At 37.2% G+C, this 21,324-nt stretch overlaps 1 protein-coding gene across 1 annotated transcript in view; it reads left to right on the top strand.

Annotated features, from left to right (window-relative positions):
* The window catches only part of LOC144962590 (uncharacterized), a 112,017-nt gene extending 99,913 nt beyond the window's left edge, over nt 1-12,104 (top strand). Inside the window, exon 6 of the mRNA XM_078895673.1 lies at nt 10,109-12,104. Within this exon, the coding sequence (XP_078751799.1) occupies nt 10,109-12,067 (1,959 nt within the window). The 3' untranslated portion in view covers nt 12,068-12,104. The remainder of the gene's footprint in view (nt 1-10,108) is intronic.
* The last annotated feature ends 9,220 nt before the right edge of the window (nt 12,105-21,324 follow it).

Below are 21,324 nucleotides of genomic sequence, written 5' to 3'. Positions count from 1 at the left end.
TTTGGGGTCAAAAGTGTTCCGTGCAGCCCTTGTTAATTTTTTTGCTCACGAGTACAGAATTACAAGCAAATATATAAAGTTTATAAAATTATTGTTCACAGATTGATTAACGACAACCCACCTTGCAAACCTTTCTATCCCGGCGTCAGAAGCAGTGCAGCGTCGGATTGTGATATAAATTGCGGCTATGCGGTCTAGTGGTATGACACTCGCTTTCGGATTGAAAGGTCCTGGATTGGAGCTTCACTCGGCGCATAGTTGTTTCTTTGGAAAAGGCTCTTTACTCAGGTGTCAAATGAGTACCTGGCCGTTAACAGCATTGTCTCTGTCCGAAAAATGTTAATATCGCCTGACAGGCGTCATGTCTCGTTCTACATGTTCCGTGTTGCTGTTGGCCAGGGACCCCTTGTAAAGCGCTTTTAACACGTTTAGTGGATATTGCTCTATATAAAAGCTCAATTTAAAAAAACAAAATCTGTTTCATGCTTTTAAAAGAGGGGAAATGACGAGATGCTGACAGCTGAACTCGAACCAGGGCCTCTAGATTTGAAAGTAATTCTTGATCAACTCGACCCTCTGCTCCCCCCCCCCACCCCCCTTTTTTTCCTGAAGTGTATAAAGATCTGATATTGTTTTTTGTTGTTTTGTTTTTTTACACCGTGCTCCTATGCAAACAATTTTCATTTATCGTCCATTCGTTGTTCACAATAATTATGTTCAAAACAGACGGCCGCTCTCGTCGTGCGTTAGGTGTGGAAAAAACCTGTTGAATTTCCATCGTCACAATGATGATAATGATAATGATGATGATGGTGATGACGATGATGATGATGATGATGATGATGATGATGATGATGATGATGATGATGATGATGACGATGATGAGCGATGATGATGATGATGATGATGATGATGATGATGATGATGATGATGATGACGATGATGGTGATGACGATGATGATCATCATCATCATGATGGTGACGACGGCCGTAGCGATTGTGGTAATTTTGCTGGCGACAACGACTGTAATCAATGATACATCATAACGACTAATGACATTCTATGTAAACATGTAATCAAGCAAACACGAATTATTCAAAACAAACTTCCTAAAATAATATGTCGACATTTCCCTTCATTTCCCGTTCACATCTTTACATAAATCTTAAACATCAGATCGAATTCTCGTGTTTATATAAACAAGCCTTTAAATACACTCGCAACCTTGACAATTATTAAGAAGATCGTGTTCCATTCAGCAATTCTATTCTACAGTCTGAAAGTCAATGTCATACACGTTTTTATTTAACCAGTTACCACAAAATCGTATTCAAAATTTTGGCCAGAAAACTCGTCCTTCAAATATCGATCGATTTAAATGACCCTATTCTTGGCAAAATCTCTCAAACCCAGGACTTCGTCAATGTACTAGGTTTGAGAGTTTTTGCCAAGAAGAGGGATATTTAAATCGATCGATATCTGAAGGGCGAGTTTTCTGGTCAAAATTTTATATAAGTGTTTTTCCAGGTCAAGGCAGTTCACGGGTTAATCAAGGTGTTTATTATACCAATGTTAATTAACACGGTGTTGAACAAAGAGAAAATATGTCAAGGCCCTGATAGATCGGGTTTTCCACTCGATTAGTCTGTGGTCTAATTCTCAATCGGGTTTCGGCGTTTCAATGTTCATGATCTTCCATGGTAGACAAAAACTCAAGAAAAACAAGGAATAATCTATTATAATGAAATTCTCTGAAGGTTTGTCTTATTACTTATTAATGTCTGATACAATGTACATTCCAAAGCTGTTTTCTTTGAACCTATAAAGTAGCCAGATCGTTAATAATATCCCCGCGACATTTTACATATAGATTTTTAAACTTCAAAATCTTTCCTTTTTTTTTTAGATTTACACTCATTTCCTTAAAACATAGATACACAAGTTCACCAAATATTATCACGCGAAGTCACCCCCCCCCCCCCCCCCCCCCCCCCCCCCCCCCCCAACCCCGACATTTCTACATAGAGATTTAAAACTTCAAATCTATCTTTTTTTTTAGATTTACTCTAATTTCCGCAAAACATACACAAATTCACCAAATATTATCACGCGAAGTCATTTCCCCCCGACAGTTCTAGACTAGACGTCTACATAGAGATTTTAAAACTTCAAAATCTTTCTTTTTTTAAGATTTACTCTCATTTCCGCAAAACATACCAAATATAATACGCAAAAGCATATCACTTCTGTAGCTGATCGCAGCCGTTGCCATCGTCCAGTTATAGTCTGACACTGACCAAAAAATGACGTCAAAATGCCTCTTTTGCCACAAAAAAAACAAATTGTGAGTTGTATTCAATAGTTCAACCAATGAAATAACTTGTTTCCATGAGCTCTACTAACGACAACTCATTAGGCGGTGCAAAAACCAAATAATGACGTCAAACTGCCAGTCCTTTTGGATTTCAGTATCAGAATATAACATAACGATGGCTACGATTGAACGCGAGACATCTCAAGGCCGTCAATCAGTCCCAATGATTCTATTCTACACTCTGTAAGCCATTGCCAAACACACTGTTATTTAACCGACATTTTCATTATAGCAATGTTAATTAAGGCGGTGTTACGAGTGATTATTTCTCTCTGTTGAACAAAGCGAAAGTAAGTCCAGACCGTGATAGATCGGGTTTTTTCGTAAATTAGTCTGTTGTCTGTTATTCCCGTTCCAGCTTTTAATGTTGATGACCTTCCATGAGGGTAGGCAAAAGCTTCCAAATAATAATCTATTATACTAACAATTCTCTAAGGGATTGTCTATTCAAAAATATAATTGAGCTTATATTTAGCGAATTACCCAACAAAACGTACACAAATTGCTTCACAAGGGGTCCCAAGCCAACAGCAAAAATCAACATGTATGACGAGACATGACGTCGGTTAGGCGGTATTTCAATTATTTTTTTCCGACAGAGACAAACCTGTTGACGACCAGGCACCCATTTTACACAAAAGAATGGTAAGAGAATGTGAATAAAGAGCCTTTTCCAATGACTCAACTATGCGCCGCTCAGAACAGGGTCTCGAACCCTTGACTTCCGATCCGAAGACGAGTGTTATGCCACTAGACCACATAACCGCAGTGCTGATGATCTTCCGTGATTGTAACAAAAGCTTGAAAATATTAATTTTTTATTCTAAAATTCTCGAAAGGTTTGTCTATTTATAGTTATATCCATATGTTTGATATCATGTCATGACAAAGACTTTTTTCACGAGGTGTTTTCGAGCCTACAAATTATCTGCCCGATCGTGAGTTAATTAGTTAACATTTAAAAAACATGAGCTTTTGTATAGGGCAATATCCACTAAACGTGCTCAAAGCGCTTTACAATAGATGCCTGGTCAAATGCAACACTTAACATGTTGGACGGGACATGACGCCTGTTAGGCGATTTACAATTTTTTTTCGGACAGAGACAACGCTGTTAACGGCTAGGTACTCATTTTACACCCGAGTACAGTGAGAGAATGTGACTAAAGAGTCTTTTCCAAGGACTCAACTATGCACCGAACGAGGCTCGAACCCGGGACCTTCCGATCCGAAAGCGAGTGTCATACCACAAAGCCACATAGCTGCGCATAGCAGAAGTTCAATCACTGCTGTGTGGATAGGATTTAGAGAAGGGAGGGGGACGGTCAGAAAAAATCTCGACTCAACCGGAATCGATACCGGGCATGCAGTATGTTTGTGAGACAAGTACACTCCCAACTGAGATATTTGGAATTCTTGTAATGTGTAACCATAAACAAAATAACAAACGAAAGCCGATAATACCAATCGAATTGACTACATTAATCCACCATCATCCACGCTCACTTCGTGTAATTCCACTTGACGGACAGTCTTGCGAGGGTTGTTGTTTTTTTTAACTACAGAACGGAATCCACTTATTATGTAAATACTCGAATATTTGGCAGCACGTTACGATACTGGTGCATTAATATGCACGGACAGGCAGATAGATCTTGACGGGCTTTTATTTATTATACATACGATATCGTTCTCTAGAGAATCGATATTAGATCGTTATGGAAATTATGTAGAGTTTATTCTTCACTCCATCTCTTTGTATTCCAATCACATATTTCCATGTAATCCCTCTCATATTGTAGGATGGCGGCTTTTCCAATCTCCCACTTTCATCAAAATCTGGGCGGGGAAATACTCTGCCCTATTCGGAAAAAAAAACAAACACATTTTTTAAAAAGTGTAGCCGGATAGCTCGCCCTTCTAATATCGATAGATAAAAATGACCCTCGTCATCTAATCTTGTCAAAAACTGTTAAACCCGAGACCTCATGTGAAGTCTCAGGCTTGAGAGGTTTTGACAATAGGGTCATTTTAATTGATCGATATTTATAGGACGGGTTTTCTAACAAAAATGGTAAAAATGTATTTGTTTTGGTTTTTTTCCAGGGTGCGGCTGAATTGTAATAGAGTTATGAATTAATGGGGCTATCAAGACATAATATTTTGATAGAGATTGTCAGAATGGAAATTGTATTTTTAGAGAGATTCGATTTGTTTTACGTTTGTTTGTTATGCAAAGTGTATAGATAATATAGATTTATTTTGCATTTTAACTCTTACTGAAAAATAATTTAACGAAAGTATTTAGAGTATAATTGGACAGAGTAGGTAATCTGTTTTCGTTTCTAATTCTTTATAGGTTCATAGCACTGTATTCTAAACCCAGTTCAGTTTTTTAAATGCTATATATTTTTTTTTGTTTACTAAAATGCAGCAGATTTAAACTGATCCCCATGTTCACCCAGCAGTAAATAGGTAGGTAGGTATGTCCATTCCAAAGAGTAGCAAGCAATTGCTGTTGTCCATTTCACGGGATAAACTCCGGCTCAATGTTTCTGAAGGACGATTCATATCTTTGTGGGTTTTTTTAAAATTCGAGTTCAACGTGTGTCTCTATCTATTGGAATTAGACTCCTATATGTTGTAGTCTTAATGTTGCTAATTACGTTACAGTAATCAAGTATGGAACATTTCGGGGTCGAGCTAGAACCATAAATCTATGGCTAGAACAAACTCATACACAACTGCACAAAAAAAGACACATTTGCAATGGACTTAATAGCATTTAGTAGTAATCTGTCGTACTCTAGAAAAACGCATATTTAAAAATTTGGCCAGAAAACTCGTCCTGCAAAGATCGATCGATTTAAATGACCCTCATCTTGGCAAAAACTCTCAAACCCCGGACTCCCGCGAAGTCCCGGGTTTGAGAGTTTTTGCCAAGATGGGAGTGATTTAAATCTATCGATATTTGAAGGAAGGGTTTTCTGGCCAAATTTTTAAATATGTGTGTTTTCGGAGTACGACAGTATTAAAGGCATGGGTGGATCTCTCTGCAATTGGTTCAGCTAAGGAAATATAAAGTCTCGTTTCAATAGAATCAGTGGGTGATATAAAACAGCGGAATGGCAGTGTATTATTCTAAACATGTACCACATCAAATAAGAAGAATGAGATAAACTCGTGAAACAAAATAAAATGGGCCGTGTAAGCGTATCAAATTTAATAGAATTTCGTTTAAACTTCTCCTTACCAACCATAGGGAAATCGTCGTATTCGTTACGATGCAAACAACAATTTTCTCATTCTGACTTCTCTTGTACATCACAAAATGTAAAGAAAAGGGTTGATCACAGCTCTAAATACTAAATACTTGTTGTAGAACTCATTTTGCTGAACAACATATTTCTGTGTTGAATGCACTTGTTACTTTTTTGTTTGATTAGGAAAAGTCTATTTTTGTGTTGGGGGAAATTCTAAAAATGGCTGGTAAGGAGAGAGTTAATTTCTGCCTTACGTCATATTATGCATTTCCAACGATCCTGGTAGGCTCATATTATTATATCCCATGTGCCAGGGAATCACATGACATATCCCACGTGATAATTAGATAAAAGCCATCCTGTCCTGAATTTTAATCAGTTAACTCTGGAAAGACACGTACTCAAAAATTTGGCCAGAAAACGTCCTTCGAATATCGATCGAGTTATATGACGTTCATCTTGACCACAAAAAAACCCCCAAAAAAACTCTCAAACTGGGGACCTCGCGAGGTCTTCAAGAAGCCCCCAGGTTTTGGAGTTTTGCCAAATCGATCGATATTTGAAGGACGAGTTTTCTGGCCCAAATTTTTAAATATGTGTTTTTCCAGAGTACGGCAGTTAATTGGTTTAAAACGGCAAGATAGAATGAATAGTAGAAAGAGAGATAATATGTGATGGTGATGATGATGATGATGTTGTTGTTGTTGATGCCGTTTTGGGGGTTTTATTTTTATTTTTATTTTTTTCGATGACTACGATGTTACTAGTGTGCATCTGTGTGAGTGTGTCTGTGTCAATATTGTATTGTTATAAATATGGAACCAAATGCTAAATTGCCACTTTTTTGAGGACAATAAAGATTTATTATTATTCCCGTTGTCTATATGCGATATTATTTTATGCGGCTTTGTGGTCTAGTGGCAAGACACTCTATCGAACCGGCATGTCCCAAGTTCGATTCCCACTCGTGTTGTGTTCTTAATGATACTTGTAACATCTGATTTAAAATGAATGCCTTCTCTGAGGATAAAGATTTTTGTTTCTTAAAATCAAAATGCGTAAATCTCTTGACTATAAAACATTTTGATATTTAACTCGTTTTCCTCAACGATCTCATTCCGACACGATGCCAGATAAACACGATGTGTCAAAAGTCATCGATGATTTCTCATACAATCGTATGTGACATTGGATCACTTTAATGATGAAGAAAAAAAAATAAACTATATATATATATATATATATATATATATATATATATATATATATATATATATATATATATATATATATATATATAGGACAGCAGTTCCTGAAGTTAATTGATAACACTTTCCAAAAACCACAAGCTACATAAAATTATCAACAGGAATACCATAAAAAATAAGCTACTCGTGTATGCGCAACATAGAACAAATAATTTCAAGCCACAACAAAAAAATATTAATAAACCACCGACAAGAGCAAAACCCACCCACCAGAAAATGCAACTGCAGAAATAAGGAACATTGCCCGTTAAACAAAGAATGTTTAGAATCAAGTTTAATTTACCAAGCCACAGTCACCGAAACTAAAACAAACAAGCAAGAAAAATATGTAGGACTAACGGAAAATAATTTCAAAACAAGATACAACCTCCACACGTCAACATTTAGAAACACTAAAAAAAAACATCCACAAAACTCAGCGAACATATTTGGAAATTAAAAGACAACAAACTAGACCACAACATTTCATGGAAAATTTTATCTAAAGCAACAGGATACACACCAACATCAAAACAATGTAGCTTATGCCTGGAAGAGAAATATACTATAATCAAACACCCTCATGAAGCCACACTCAACACGAAAAGTGAGATGTACGGTACGTTTCCTCATCGCCGGAAGTTCTTGTTAATTAACTTTAAACCGGAACCACTTCAAGAAACAACAACAGTCAACAAAAGAACTCAGTCCTGACGATGGCAAATTAAGCCTGAAACATTAATGTAGACTGTCTCAAACATTGTGGTAAATATTTAAAAAATAATAATTCGCTCCATTACTACATGTCGAGCACTTTTCGTACCATATTTGTATCAAACACGATTCATATAATATATTATATATATATATATATATATATATATATATATATATATATATATATATATATATATATATATTATAATATAAAGTTATATAGCTTGTATGTATCATATATCATGTATACAGTAACTCGGAGCAGCGTGGCTCAGCGGTATAGTCTTTGCTTCGTACCCAAAAGGTACTGAGTTCAATCACCCGCCGCTGCGCTATGTGCAAGTCACCTCGCCCTAGCTCAATTTCCGGCGCTGCATTGCGGCTGACGCCTGGGTTATTCCAGTCTGCCCTTTGATAGACCCTGGAGACAAATTCCACCTATTGGATGAATAAAGGATTTTGTTTTATTTTTTTATTTTTGTTTAGAAATAACTGGTGGTTTTGGGATAAACCAATAAATAACAATGTGAAATTGAATCGCTTGATGTACGAAAACAGATAAAATGGACGTTTCGGGTTTCCCCTCTATCAACAAAACAGGATGAATGAAACACTACAGATGAATGAGATAATAAGTATTTTCGTATATTAAATTGAAGCTTACATTCAATTTCAAATTGTTTTTTTTTTATTTCTTCAACATTCGGACAGCAATATTTACATTGGGACAAACCATGAGGTTAGCACTACATACGATTGTATGTAAAATCCTTCGTTTCTGTATGCGGCTATGTGGTCTAGTGGTATGACACTCGCTTTCGGATCGGAAGGTCCTGGGTTCGAGCCTCGCTCGGCGCATAGTTGAGTCCTTGGAGAAGGCTCTTTACTCACATTCTCTCACCGTACTCAGGTGTAAAATGAGTACCTGGCCGTTAACAGCGTTGTCTCTGTATGAAAAAAAAGTTGCAATGATGCCTAACAGGCGTCATGTCCCGTCCTACATGTTAAATGTTGCTGTTGGCTAGGGACCCCTTGTAAAGCGCTTTGAGCACGTTTAGTGGATATTGCTCTATATAAAAGCTCAATTGTTGTACTGTACACTGTGTCGACACTTTTTTTTCTTTATTTTGTTGGGTTTTTTTCGTTTGTTTGTCTTTTTGCTGAAATGATAGTTTGTGAAACTGTGAAACACGTCGCTTTCAATAATACGTGAACAAATCAAGGAAGAATCGGTTAAGATGGAATCGCACTCTCTCAGCTGGCAGCACAAAATTCAAGTATTTAATGACGGCATCGATACCCTGCTGTGTGAGGGAATTACATCGCATTTGTCGTGCTGGTCAATTTAATAAAGGCTGTACGGGCTCGAATGTTGTTAATTAAATATCAAAATGGAGTAAACGTGTTTATGTAGCTTAAAACTAGGCGTTGAGTGCGAGCTTTGTTAAATTATTACCATAGATAGTGTACGCTTGAATAAGCAACTCACAACATTGCCATCCGGAAATATAACGGACCAACGCACAATTTTATGTGTTATATTGATCGTTTATAGTCTGGTTAATACAGTTTAGTGAGAATTACTCAAATACTTGGATGGCAAAAAAACAATAACAAAGACTTGAGTGACGTCATCTTCATTCTATATATAGATAGTATGCGCTTGGCTAAGAAAGTCACACCATTGCCATCCGGAAATTTAACGGACCAACACACTATCTATAATGAACAGAGTACGGTAAAACTCGGGAGAACAGCTGGAAGCATGAAAAAGTGGGGGCTGGCTGAGACTAGCTTGTGTACATGTGGATGCCCAGAGCAGACGATGGAGCACATCCATAGAGAATGCCAGGACGGGCCCAGCTGCATTACCTAAGAGTCTGCTTCCCAGATGCTGAGGAGTGGGTTCGGTGTTGGAGCGACGATCTATGATGATGATCTAGAGAAAACATGAGCCATGTGTGACTTATCTTTTCAAAACGATACCATTTGGAGTGAATGTGTTGTTGTTTTTTTAAGTGACTTAGAAAATTAGAGTCGCAATAGAAGGATTTATTGAGTAAGTGTGTTTTGTTTCTTAAACGTCGAAAAGTATGAGTTACTTCATTCTGGTCATTTTTAGTTTAGATTAAACTGTCCCCTAGTAGACCATTCCGACTTAGTACAGAGTAAAGTGGTGAGTGCCAATTTGTTATGCTCTTTATCATACAAAGCCGCTAGAAGTTGTGGACTGTATAAAGTAATGATGAACAAATTTGAATATGCCATCTTCGAAAAAATAACAAAATACAAAACACGGAACGCTTCTGGCTTAAAACCCTTCTTCAGCCAATAACAAAATGAATAAAAATATTTTAATACGTCACTTAAAATCTAGAAAGGCTGCAGAGAAATATTTGGCACGGCTATCTTTTTCGAAGTAATTATATTATTCATATTTGTTCATTATGCTCTTTAATAATGCGAATGACATTGAGTTGATTCTATTTCATTGCTATCATTTCAGGTGTACTATGAGAGAGTGGATTCAAATACAGCCGGAGCGGCCTTCAACTTTACACAGTGCGGGGTCAAGGACATATCTAGAGCAGTATGCAACTTGGAAAAATTCCAGGCAATCAAAATCAAGGTCAGCAAAGGGTTTTCCTTCGCCAATGTGGAAACGGAATACGAGTTTGAAGAACAGCGAGCGCAATTTTTTCAAGACTACGAAACACGAGACGATTACATGGAAGGACGAGAAGGAATGGATCTGATAAATTTGGATTTTAGAGAATATATGATCGCCTTTACCGACCCAAACCATCTGCCGTGGTACGTCTCGCACACCGCCTTCTGGATTGCGTCAACGCTCCTGCTTTCATGGCCTTTACGAACTCTCATCGAATATAAAACAGCGCACCTACATTACCATATCCACAAATTATTCGGGTCAAACTACGTCGATAACGAGAATTACCCAAATCTGATGACACGAGTGAATACCATGAACAGTGACGATTTAGAAATGAGTATACGAAACAATAATGTTATCGTACCTAGTTACTCTGAGGCGATGCTCAATAATGCATTCGAGATGCAGACCATCCGCGATTACGGTGCTATCAAAAGTACGCAGAAATTCCCACGGAGCTTGACTAATGTGACTTTAGCAACGGCGCGGGGTAGCACTAATGTGATATCAAACACGCCTGCCATTACCATGAACCAGGTTAAGCGTTTTAATAGCTGTTCGGCCTTTGGAGACCCGCAATCATCATCTGAAGCCTTTGCAAATCCGGGTACTATACGGAACCAACTTAGCCAGCTGTTCCGGGACAGACAGTTTCTTAACAATAAACGAAACACTCGTTCATCTATAAGTGTGGCGGGGTTGCCTTTTACGTCTCGAAATACCGATAGGACTCCTGACGGAATAGATTCTATTAGGTCGAGTTTTTCTACGTATTCCGTGACGTCAGCAAGACGTCAACAAAATAATACAAATAATGACGTTAGCGGACGTAATAGTGTAGGCAGTTTACGTAGAAGTCTCGATCTAAGAAGGAGTATACCAGAAATATGTTATAGAAACAACAATAGTTCGCATGATACGCAAATATCCGCAATAGAAAATAGGCCATCGAGCGTCGCAGTTATCGTCCGTTCCTCTGTAGACATGAATTCGCCGTCATCAGTATCGCTATCCTATCACATGGTCAGCAATGACTCTCCAATAATTATATCTCCCCAACCCCCGTCCCTCCCCTCCTCTTCTTCAACGCCGAATAATTCATCCTCTCCCCCTGATTACGAGGTGGCTTTGCGTACGTGCCAAGTCGCTGATCGTCCATCACCGCAAAAGTCTTCTTACATCGCCAACCAATCAATACACGTCATTAAAGACAAAGCACGCACTAACGGCCAATCATCGTCCACACAGACCTCACGTGATCGAGTATCAAATAATGTTTCCATCGCCAAGAGACCAACGACCATCGAACCCATCAGCAGCAGTTCAAATGTCAACAATCGTAATTCGGTGCTCATAAACCAATCCGGCTTTAATCATCCAGAAAATTCACAACCATCAACATCATTATCACCACCATCACCATCAGCATCATATTCATCCCACCACCGTGCTCTTCAATTTCAATTAAAATCTCTTCCTAAAGTTACCGTTCCTCAATCTTGTAACGAGGTCGACGATTATGACGTCGGGGCAGAATCCGATGACGTAGACAGCAGCAGCCAACAACATGGCGGGTTGGCAACGCCGAACTCGATTTCTTCGAGAGACTGCCAATTTCACGCTTCCGACGTTTTCGATAGCGAATTATTACCCTCGAACAATCAAAACTTGTCGGGGGTGACGCTAATACAAGAGCATTCAGCAATTGGGCTTTCACACGGAAGACGGACGGGAAATGGAGAAGGAAATGAATGCCCTTGCTCCCCAATTCGCATGGAAACGTCGGTGTAATTCTGTTTGAGTGGATAATGTAATGATGGAAAATATAGGGAAGGGGGAGGGGGAGGGGGAGGGCATAGACAGTGATGTCCAAAACAAAATAATGTTATATCATTAATTATTGTGAAAGCGGATGGGTGATAAATGAATGAGCGGCCGAGTATTAGATTTACTTCAAGCATGTGCGTTGGAAACAATTATCTATTTTCATAAAGTTTCTGGGTTGATGCTCAAACCATTGATATATCTGGCAACCAGTAATAAGAGGTGAATTTATTATTTTTTTCGTATTTTTATACAAATCTGTAAGTGATTTCTGATAATGTAATCCTTACTCGATGTTTCCAATGATTAATATGATGTCTTACGTTGCTGATATTTCCAAAATGATATCTCTATTGCTTATAAAAAAATTATTAGCATTGAAAACAGATATGAGGCGGGGAGGTATGAAAGTTCATATATTTAAGTGTAGGTTTCAATAGAATGGATGAAAATTACAATTGGGATTTCTTAAATGCTGTTCAAAAATATAGATATATATTTTTTTTCGTCTTCATTTTTAGTATTTTCATTTGTTCCTTTATTACTTCGAGTTTGATTTAATTTCTGTTTTATTTTGTTAGCCTTTTTGTTCTGTGTAGCCGTGTTTTATTTTGCTTCCTGTCTTTATTTGTTATGTATTTAATTGTTTATTTGGTGGGGTTTTTTTTAAATTCCATTTACTCACTCCAAACGATCACCAGCAATGATGGGACTTATAGAACCTTGAGATATTATATTATACAATATCCACCAAATGTGCTAAGACCACTTAATAAGGGGTCCTACGCCAACAACAACTCTTAGCATGTAGGACTGGACATAACCCTGTACAGCGTTGTTACATTTTATTTCAACAAAACTGACAATGCTGTCTGGTATCGACCAGGTACTCATTATACACCTATGTAATTTGAGAGAGTAAGAATAAAGATAGAGAAGGATGGAAACTGTTTGTCTGTGGCCTATACCCTGACCCAGGGTGAAAAAGGCAATGATGATGATGATGAAGAATAAAGAGACTTTAACAATTTCTAGAGGGTAAGAAGTAATGACCGACATACTTGTTCATAGGGGTTGGGGTGGGGGGGGGGGGGGTAGGGAGGAGAAGGATATTTGGGGGGGGGGGGTTGTGTCTTTTTTAAAAATTATTATTGTTTTGTTAAAAATGTGAGTACCTGTAAAGCTGGTTATTTATTGCACCAAGTTGGTTCAAATAATGAAATGTTTTCATGTGTAAATATGTGAGGACATAAATACTTTTGTTTTCTATGAAAACTGTTGATTTGAGGCTTTCTAAAAAGCTCTTTTTTTCTAGATTGACACAAAAAGACATCAATATTGGGCTAGAGAGCGATACTGATGACTGAAAATATTATTATTTCATGAGTTTTTCTGAGGTGAATAATGTAAAGACAATAATCTAAAAAAATAAATACCGACTGTCTCGCAACAAAAAGAACCTGAGGAAGACTTATATTATGTTATGTTATGTTATGTTATGTTATGTTATGTTATGTTATGTTATGTTATGTTATGTTAAGACTTAAATTTTTCAAAGCTTTTCCAAAAACTTAACATTTATATTTTAAGTGTAGAATATTACAAATGCCGCCTATTTGCACTTTTTGTTTATTTCTACTCGATTTTCTTTATACATTATAATGATTTGTATACTGCCTGTACTCTGAAAAGAAAAAAAACCTTTTTTCTATTTTGGCCAGAAAACTCGGCTTTCAAAAACAAATCGATTAGAATAAACTTTATCTTGTCCAAAAAAAAAACCTAGTACGGTATAAAAGACCAAGGTTAGAGAGTTTTTGAAAAAAATGAGGCTATTTTGATCGGTCGATAGGCATGAAAGACGAGTTTTCTGGCCGATTGTTTTTTTTTATGTGTTTATATAGAGTATTGCAGTATAGGCGTTTTGTTTATTGTTTATATTTGTTTTAAACATGAATTGGGATTTTTTGTTTACAAGTGATATAAGCAATGATTGTGATAGTGATTGAAAGTGATAAAAACACAAATGTTGACAATATCAAGTGATAAAAGCAATGGTTTGATTGTTTTTAAATGTGATATGAGTACAAATGTTGACAATATAAATTGATCCAAGCAATGATTGTGATAGTAATTGAAAGTGATAGAAATATAAATCTTGACAATATCAAGCGATACAAGCAATGGTTTTGATTATTTTTGAATGCGATAGACGTACAGATGTTGACAACGTAAAATGATTAAGCAATGATTGTGATCGTGTTTGAGAGTGATAAGAATACAAATGTTGACAATATCAAGAAACACAAGATGTTTAGTGTATTTTTAAAGGTACAGTTGTACAATTGAACTACGATTCAGGCAAGTTGCATTTGAAGGATATGATGTGATAAAATACCAAAATTTGAAAATCAAGTTATAATTATGATTGAAATATAGGTTATGAAGTGCAATAGATCTACGAGAATATCATTCACAGAGATAGATGCAAATTAATACCAAATTGAAAAAGAAGTAAAGAAAGATGAGAAAAAGAGGATGAAGTGAGATGAGAAAGAGAAGATAATGAGAGTGAAAAGAAGACACAGAGAAGAGAGACGAGAGCGAGTAAGCATAAAACAAGACTGACTCCAACCACGCACCAGCCTGGATGGCTCAATGGTTAGTGCAACCGCTCGCTGTTATTTCTCTCTCTCTCTCTCTCTCTCTCTTTCTCTCTCTCCTCTCTTTCTTCTCTCTCTCTCTCTCTTCTCTCTCTCTCTCTCTTTCTCTCTCTCTCTCTCTTTCTTTCTCTCTCTCTCTCTCTCTCTCTCTCTCTCAGGCAGGCGAAGGGTGTCGTGTCAATTGAATCCTTAGTTTTTATTCTCTGTTTTCATCTGGCACTTCTCTATGTCCTATTTTTCTCATCGTTATTGATACAAGTGACCGCTCCACACTTTTTTCTGAATGTTAGATTTATGTATTGTTTTATTGACGATAATGAATATAGAATATGCATAATTCGACTCCTAATCTTGGATTAATCCTACCATTTCAAAAGAAAACATAATCGTTTAATAATGTTTTGAAACCGTTGAATAGAAATTTAATTCAACGATTGCACAATATTGTAATGTTAGCACGTCTGGCCGTAAATCAGAAAGTCTGAGGTTCGATCACCAGTCGAGGTCAACTGATTTTTTGGGATGTTTTTTTTTCTTGTATTATTCTTTCTTGCTTTGTATGGTACCTTTCATACGCACTTGTTCAGTTCTTTATCTCACAATATTTCCGTATTGGTTTAGATAGATGTTGACAAGACGTTGATTGGTTGAATGGTCATCTGACATAATATTTTTTGTGCGTATGAATACAATTCTAACGTAAACATAGGGAATTCCTGGTAGGGGTTTTAATATTTTGTAAAATGATTACGGTATTATTTTTTTATGTTTCTGATTATATTTTTAAATTTTACATTCACTCCAGCTTAATACAGTTTGGTCGGGATGGTCAAAACGTAGCCATCGTTAACTTATAGACCAAAAAAATGACGTCGAAAGACAAGTCTTTGGCCACATAGGAAAACAAATCGTGAGGTGAATTTAATAGGTCAACCAATGGAATCACTTGTTTCCTTGAGCACTTTTAACGACGACCCACTAGGCGGTGCAAGAACCTAGAAAATGACGTCAAACTATAAGTCCTAGTGGGTGCCAGTGTCACGCTCTAAGTTAACGATGGCGACGGTGAAAACGTAGAAAATATTGCTTTTATGAATGCTTTGATTGATTTCTATACTATTGCCATATTCAATTTATTAATGATATCAATATTTCATATATAACTATTTTATACGTGTGATTTTGATATGTGTCCCACACCCTCCATCTGGTATTATATTGATGGTAAGCGTCTGTCAGAGAGACTTTAGTGAGAACTAATCACCCAACTGCTGGCGGTTAAAAACAATAATGAAGAACCAGGTGATAAAATCTTTATTCTTTATATGGATGCTATGTGTCATGGATCAAACACTCACACCTGTCCGCCAGATGAAACGTACCAACACACACCACTATGTGTAATCTTAAAGATTTAAAGTCTGATTGATATAGACAGAATGAAGTTGACGTCACTCGGGTTATTGTTATTATTTTTTTGCCATCCACGTTTATGAGTAATTCTCACTTAACGGTATAATCCAGACTATAAACGTTCCACAGAGTTTTGTGTGTTGGTCCGATATACTTCGGGATGGCAATGTTGTGAGCAGCTTAGCCAAACGCATACTAGCTATACTATTTTACTGAGAGCTGATCATCCAACTGGCAGTCTAAAAACACAAACAAAGAGCTGGGTGACGTCAGCTTTATTTGTTCTATAGGAGTGAAGTTGACGTCACTCAGTTCTTTGGTATTGTTTTTAGATCACTAGTTGGGTGATTCGTTGTGACTAAATTATATCAATCAGACCATTAACGTAAAGTTACACAAAATTGTTACGTTTCATCTGGAGGGCAGATGTTTTGCGTATTTTCTCAATAGGGGTTATCTTGATTCTGAAAATTAAATTCGTAGTCTGTATATATTATGAAATACGATTAAAATTTGATCTTTTTCTTATTATAGCTTATCAAACCGTCAAAACAAATTAATTTTCGTTACTGTCGTCATTATTGCGATTATTCTTTACTAAGATGTTTAATCTTCTTTCCTCTTGGTCATCACTGCATAACACCCGAGTGGCGCGTTGGGACACATATTAAATTCCCCATTGATTTTATTGGTTCATTATCACCGTTATCTCAAAGCAATCATCACTCAACATTTTAAATACAAATATTGAGACATTGATTCCTACCGACGTGCACTTATTTGCAGGTCTGATAACCCAATTATGGAATCATTGTTGTAATGGAAATATCAAAATATGACACAAAATATTGTCCATTACAACAATTTAAAATAGGCCCTTAAGTGGATTTGGATGTTAGACCTGCATATATGTACACGTTGATACCAACAAACGTGTTAATAAAACTATGTCTGATAATATCTGAGACCAATTAAGATTTGTGTCATTTTCTTTCACCTCACATTATGTATTTTCAATTTTTACCTTTTTGAGCTTGAGCTTTGAGCTATATATATATATAGCGCAGTATCCACTAAACGTGCTCAATGCGCTTTGCAAAGGGTCCCTGACTAACAGCAACATGTAGCATGCAGAACGAGACATGATGCCGATATTACAATTTGTTTTCGACAGAGACAACGCTGTTAACGGCCAGGTACTCATTTTACACCTGAGTAAGGGGAGAGAATGTGAGTAAAGAGACCTTTCCAAGGACTCAACTATGCACCGAGCGAGGCTCAAACCAATGACCTTTCGAATCAAAAGCGAGTGTCATATCACTAGACCACATAGCGGTACGTCAATTTACACATATTGCAATCTTCTGTTTTAAAAAAATACATTTTGAATTTTGGTTAGGATATTTAAAAATTAAAATAGAATTAATGAATGGTAGCGATCTGACCTCCCATACTGGGCAAGGAGGTACTTACTGTGTCTTCTATCCCCTTACATGTTTTCAAATTTGTTTTCTGTCTTTGTCTTGGAATGAGATTACTTGGTTTTGTCCTGGCCGTGGCCGGATACCGTGACTGAGAGGGAAACAGTCAAATGTATAGTTAGTTTTGGGAGATGATATTTATTTCCTTGTAAATCATCTCTCTCTTATGCGCCGTATTATCTTTTGTATACATTTTATATATGATTTGTAAACATTTGAGTGTATTCCTCTTAGTGGGGACCTGTGCTTGTGTCGGGATGAGACTTTTAGCTGATCTCAAACTAAGTACTTTGATAGTGTGCTCTTGGAATCTACATCTGTTCCCTATTTGAACCAATTCCCCCCTTGTCTTCCCTTTTCTTAGGTGCTTTGTAATTCTAGAACTTTTTACTATCCCATTTTCTTCCTTTTTACTGGCGCTGATATGACCTTAATGTGTTTCAAGCGCCGTTAAACCCTTAAAAACAAACAAAACAAGAATTTGATGGACGAGTTGTCTGGTCAAAATGCTAGATACGGGTTGTTTTGTTTTGTTTTTTTTTTGTTTCGGAGTTCGACAGAGTATATAACGATGTTTTCGGTTGAAATGTCGTTATGGCTTTGTGGTCGAATTCTATGACACACGCCTTCGGACCTGAAGGTCCCTAGTTCGAGTCCCTGGTTCGAGTCCCTGCATAGGACGGTACAAAGTTGAGTCCTTGGAGTAGGCTCTTTACTCACACTCTCACTGTACTAATGTGTGAAATGCTAGCCTCTTATCTGCGTCATGTCTCGTCATACATGTTAAATACCCAAGATCTTTTTACCCGTTTGCTATCTTTTTTTCTTTTCTTTTCTTTTTTATTCATTCTTTTTCTTGGTTTTTTTTTTCCTTGTTGCTTGGGAGTGGGAATTGTTTGTTATTGTTCATCTGTTTGTTTTTTGTTGGGGGTTTTTTTCTAGTTTTTTTTTTTTTTGTTGTTTTTTTTTTTTTAATAGTTTTTGTCTTTGGTTTGTTATGTTCGGGTTTTATTTTTTTTTTTTTTGTTTTTGTTTTTTTTTTCTTTTGGAATTTTTTGGGACGAGTAGGAAGTCATCTCAATCTGTCGATATGATGTTTTCTGGTCCACATGTTTTAAAAGTCTTTTTAAGTGTACGGCCGTAGTTTGTTTGGGTTTTTTTTTTGGTTTTTTTTTGTTTTGTTTTGTTTTGTTTTTTTTAGGTTAATGCCTTCCCAATGAATATATTAACAACTGTCCATTGACGATAATGTGGACTCAAAAAGAAGTCACATGAGACTACCGCAAGCATGGACGAGTCCAGTCCTTTGGATGTGCATTGACAGTGATGGTAATGTTTAGGTTGTCCAAGTCAATCGATATTTGAAGAGGGAAGAAAAAGAAGGAGAAGAAGTGTAAGTAGGAAGAGGAGGAGGACGACGACGAAGAAAGGAAGAGAACGAGGAGGAGGAGGAGGAGGAGGAGGAGGAGGAGGAAAGACAGGCGGAAAAGAAGAGGAGGATGAGGACAAGAAAAATGGAAAAGAAGAAAAGGAAAAGAAGAAGAAGAAGAAGAAGAAGAAGAAGAAGAAGAAGAAGAAGAAGAAGAAGAAGAAGAAGAAGAAGAAGAAGAAGAAGAAGAAGAAGAAGAAGAAGAAGAAGAAAAGGAAAAGAAGAAGAAGAAGAAGAAGAAGAAGAAGAAGAAGAAGAAGAAGAAGAACTGAGATGCGAAAAGGATTTAGAACACCTGAGATTCATCGCAGCAGATCGTCATCAGTGGAAAGAAATCACTCAACAATTTAGAGAAGCTGCCAAAGTATCCCAGTCCGAAGATAGGAGGCGGTCGGCAATAAGTCATTTAAGTCAAGTTTAATGACTTATCCTTATAGAAGCTCGTGTAGTTCTGATATTGGAGCCACAAATTCTTAATACTACAAACATTTTGTAGTTGTAGAGAGGTCTGACTTTACCGATCAAGCCAGCTCATTCTCCCCCTTCAACTCATTCTCCGTACACGTTCATCAAGCAAAGTGTTTAATATTATCTTAATAATTTTAGAGTGGTGGATAGCTCAGACAGTAGAGACACGCTCTCTTCGACCAGGGGGAGTTGTCGTACCAGTAAGGTCGTGGGCTCGAGCCCCAATCGCCGCCGCGAGATTTTTATTCTCTCTTATTCTCTCTTCTTCTTCTTCTAGGTTCCATGCCTGGTCCAGGCTTCGGATACTGCATGAATTATCTCCCTCCATTCCCCTGTCTCTTGCTTTTTTAAACAGCTCTTGGATTGTTAGGTTGGTGAAGCCCTTCAGTTGGTCTATGAGTGTTTTTCTTTGTCTCCCCCGGGCGCGTTTACCAGGTATTTTTCCACAACTTGCCAGGTATTCATTCTTATCTTTCCTTACTATGTGTCCGAAAAAGGATAGTTGTCGATCCGCTATTAAGGGCATTAGTTTCCTTTGTTGGTATGTTTGTTTTAGCACTTCTTCGTTCGTTTTGTGTGCAGTATACGATATTCTCTGCATCCTTCTCAAACACCACTTTTCAAAAGCTTCAATATTCTTTTGTGTTTCTGCATTTGTAGTCCAGCTTTCGCATCCGTATAACAAGATTGGCCACACGTAGCACTTCAAGACTCGGAATCTAATCTCGAACGACATCTGTTTGTTTTTCAAAATGTTTCCGAGGTCCATAAAGGCCTGTTTGGCTTGAGTTATTCTTGCTCGTATGTCTCGGTTACATCTTCCATCTGTTGTCACTATTGAACCCAGGTATTTAAAACTTTCTACGTTGGTAAGTTGCTGAATCGTTATATTGCAGGTGTTGTTGTTTTCGGGGTTTTTCTGTAATACCATGCATTCCGTTTTGGTGATATTCACTTCCATTCCCTTGGCTTCACTATCTACTACCACTTTGTCAACAATCTTTTGAAGTTGGATTTCTGATGTTGCAACGAGTACCGTATCGTCTGCGTATCTTATATTATTTATGTTGTGACCTCCTACTTTTATTCCCTCCATATTAGTTATGCCCCTCATGATTGTTTCTTGGTATAGATTAAACAGGGCTGGTGAGGCAACACACCCTTGACGGACCTGTTTCTTAATAGGAATGGAATTTCCTGTAGAGTTTCCGATTTTGATAGATGCCTGCTGGGTGTAGTATAATGTTTGCATGAGTCTGAGGTCTTTCTCATCAGCGCCAATGGAGTGCAGTTGTTTTAGTATTTCTTCGTGGCGTACTCTATCAAAAGCTTTTTTGTAGTCGACAAAACAGAGGTATTGCGGGGTCTGAACCTGTATAGCTCTTTCACTTAAAACACGGAGGAGGTATATTGCGTTCCTTGTCCCTCTGTCAGGTTGGAATCCATATTGTTCTTCTGCGATTTCGGGGTTTATCTTATTCCTTAGCCTGTTGATAATTATACGCAACAGTATTTTGTTGATGTGGCTTATTAAACTTATAGTTCTAAAATTTTCGCATCTGACTGCACCTGCTTTCTTTGGTATTGCTATGAAAATAGAGTTACAGAGATCTTCTGGAATTTTCCCAGTGTTGTATATATTGTTGAATAATATGTGAAGTTCATCAATTGCTAGATCTCCTAGGCTTTTTAATACCTCTACAGATATTTCATCAGGGCCTGTTGCTTTACCATCCTTCATTCGTTCCATGGCATGTTCAATTTCTCTTT

This window comes from Berghia stephanieae, chromosome 1, assembly GCF_034508935.2.
Source record: "Berghia stephanieae isolate SIO BIC M18660-M18661 chromosome 1, UCSD_Bste_1.3, whole genome shotgun sequence".
In the NCBI taxonomy this organism is placed as follows: Eukaryota; Metazoa; Mollusca; class Gastropoda; order Nudibranchia; family Aeolidiidae; genus Berghia; species Berghia stephanieae.
This window is presented reverse-complemented; position numbering and strand designations above follow the sequence as displayed.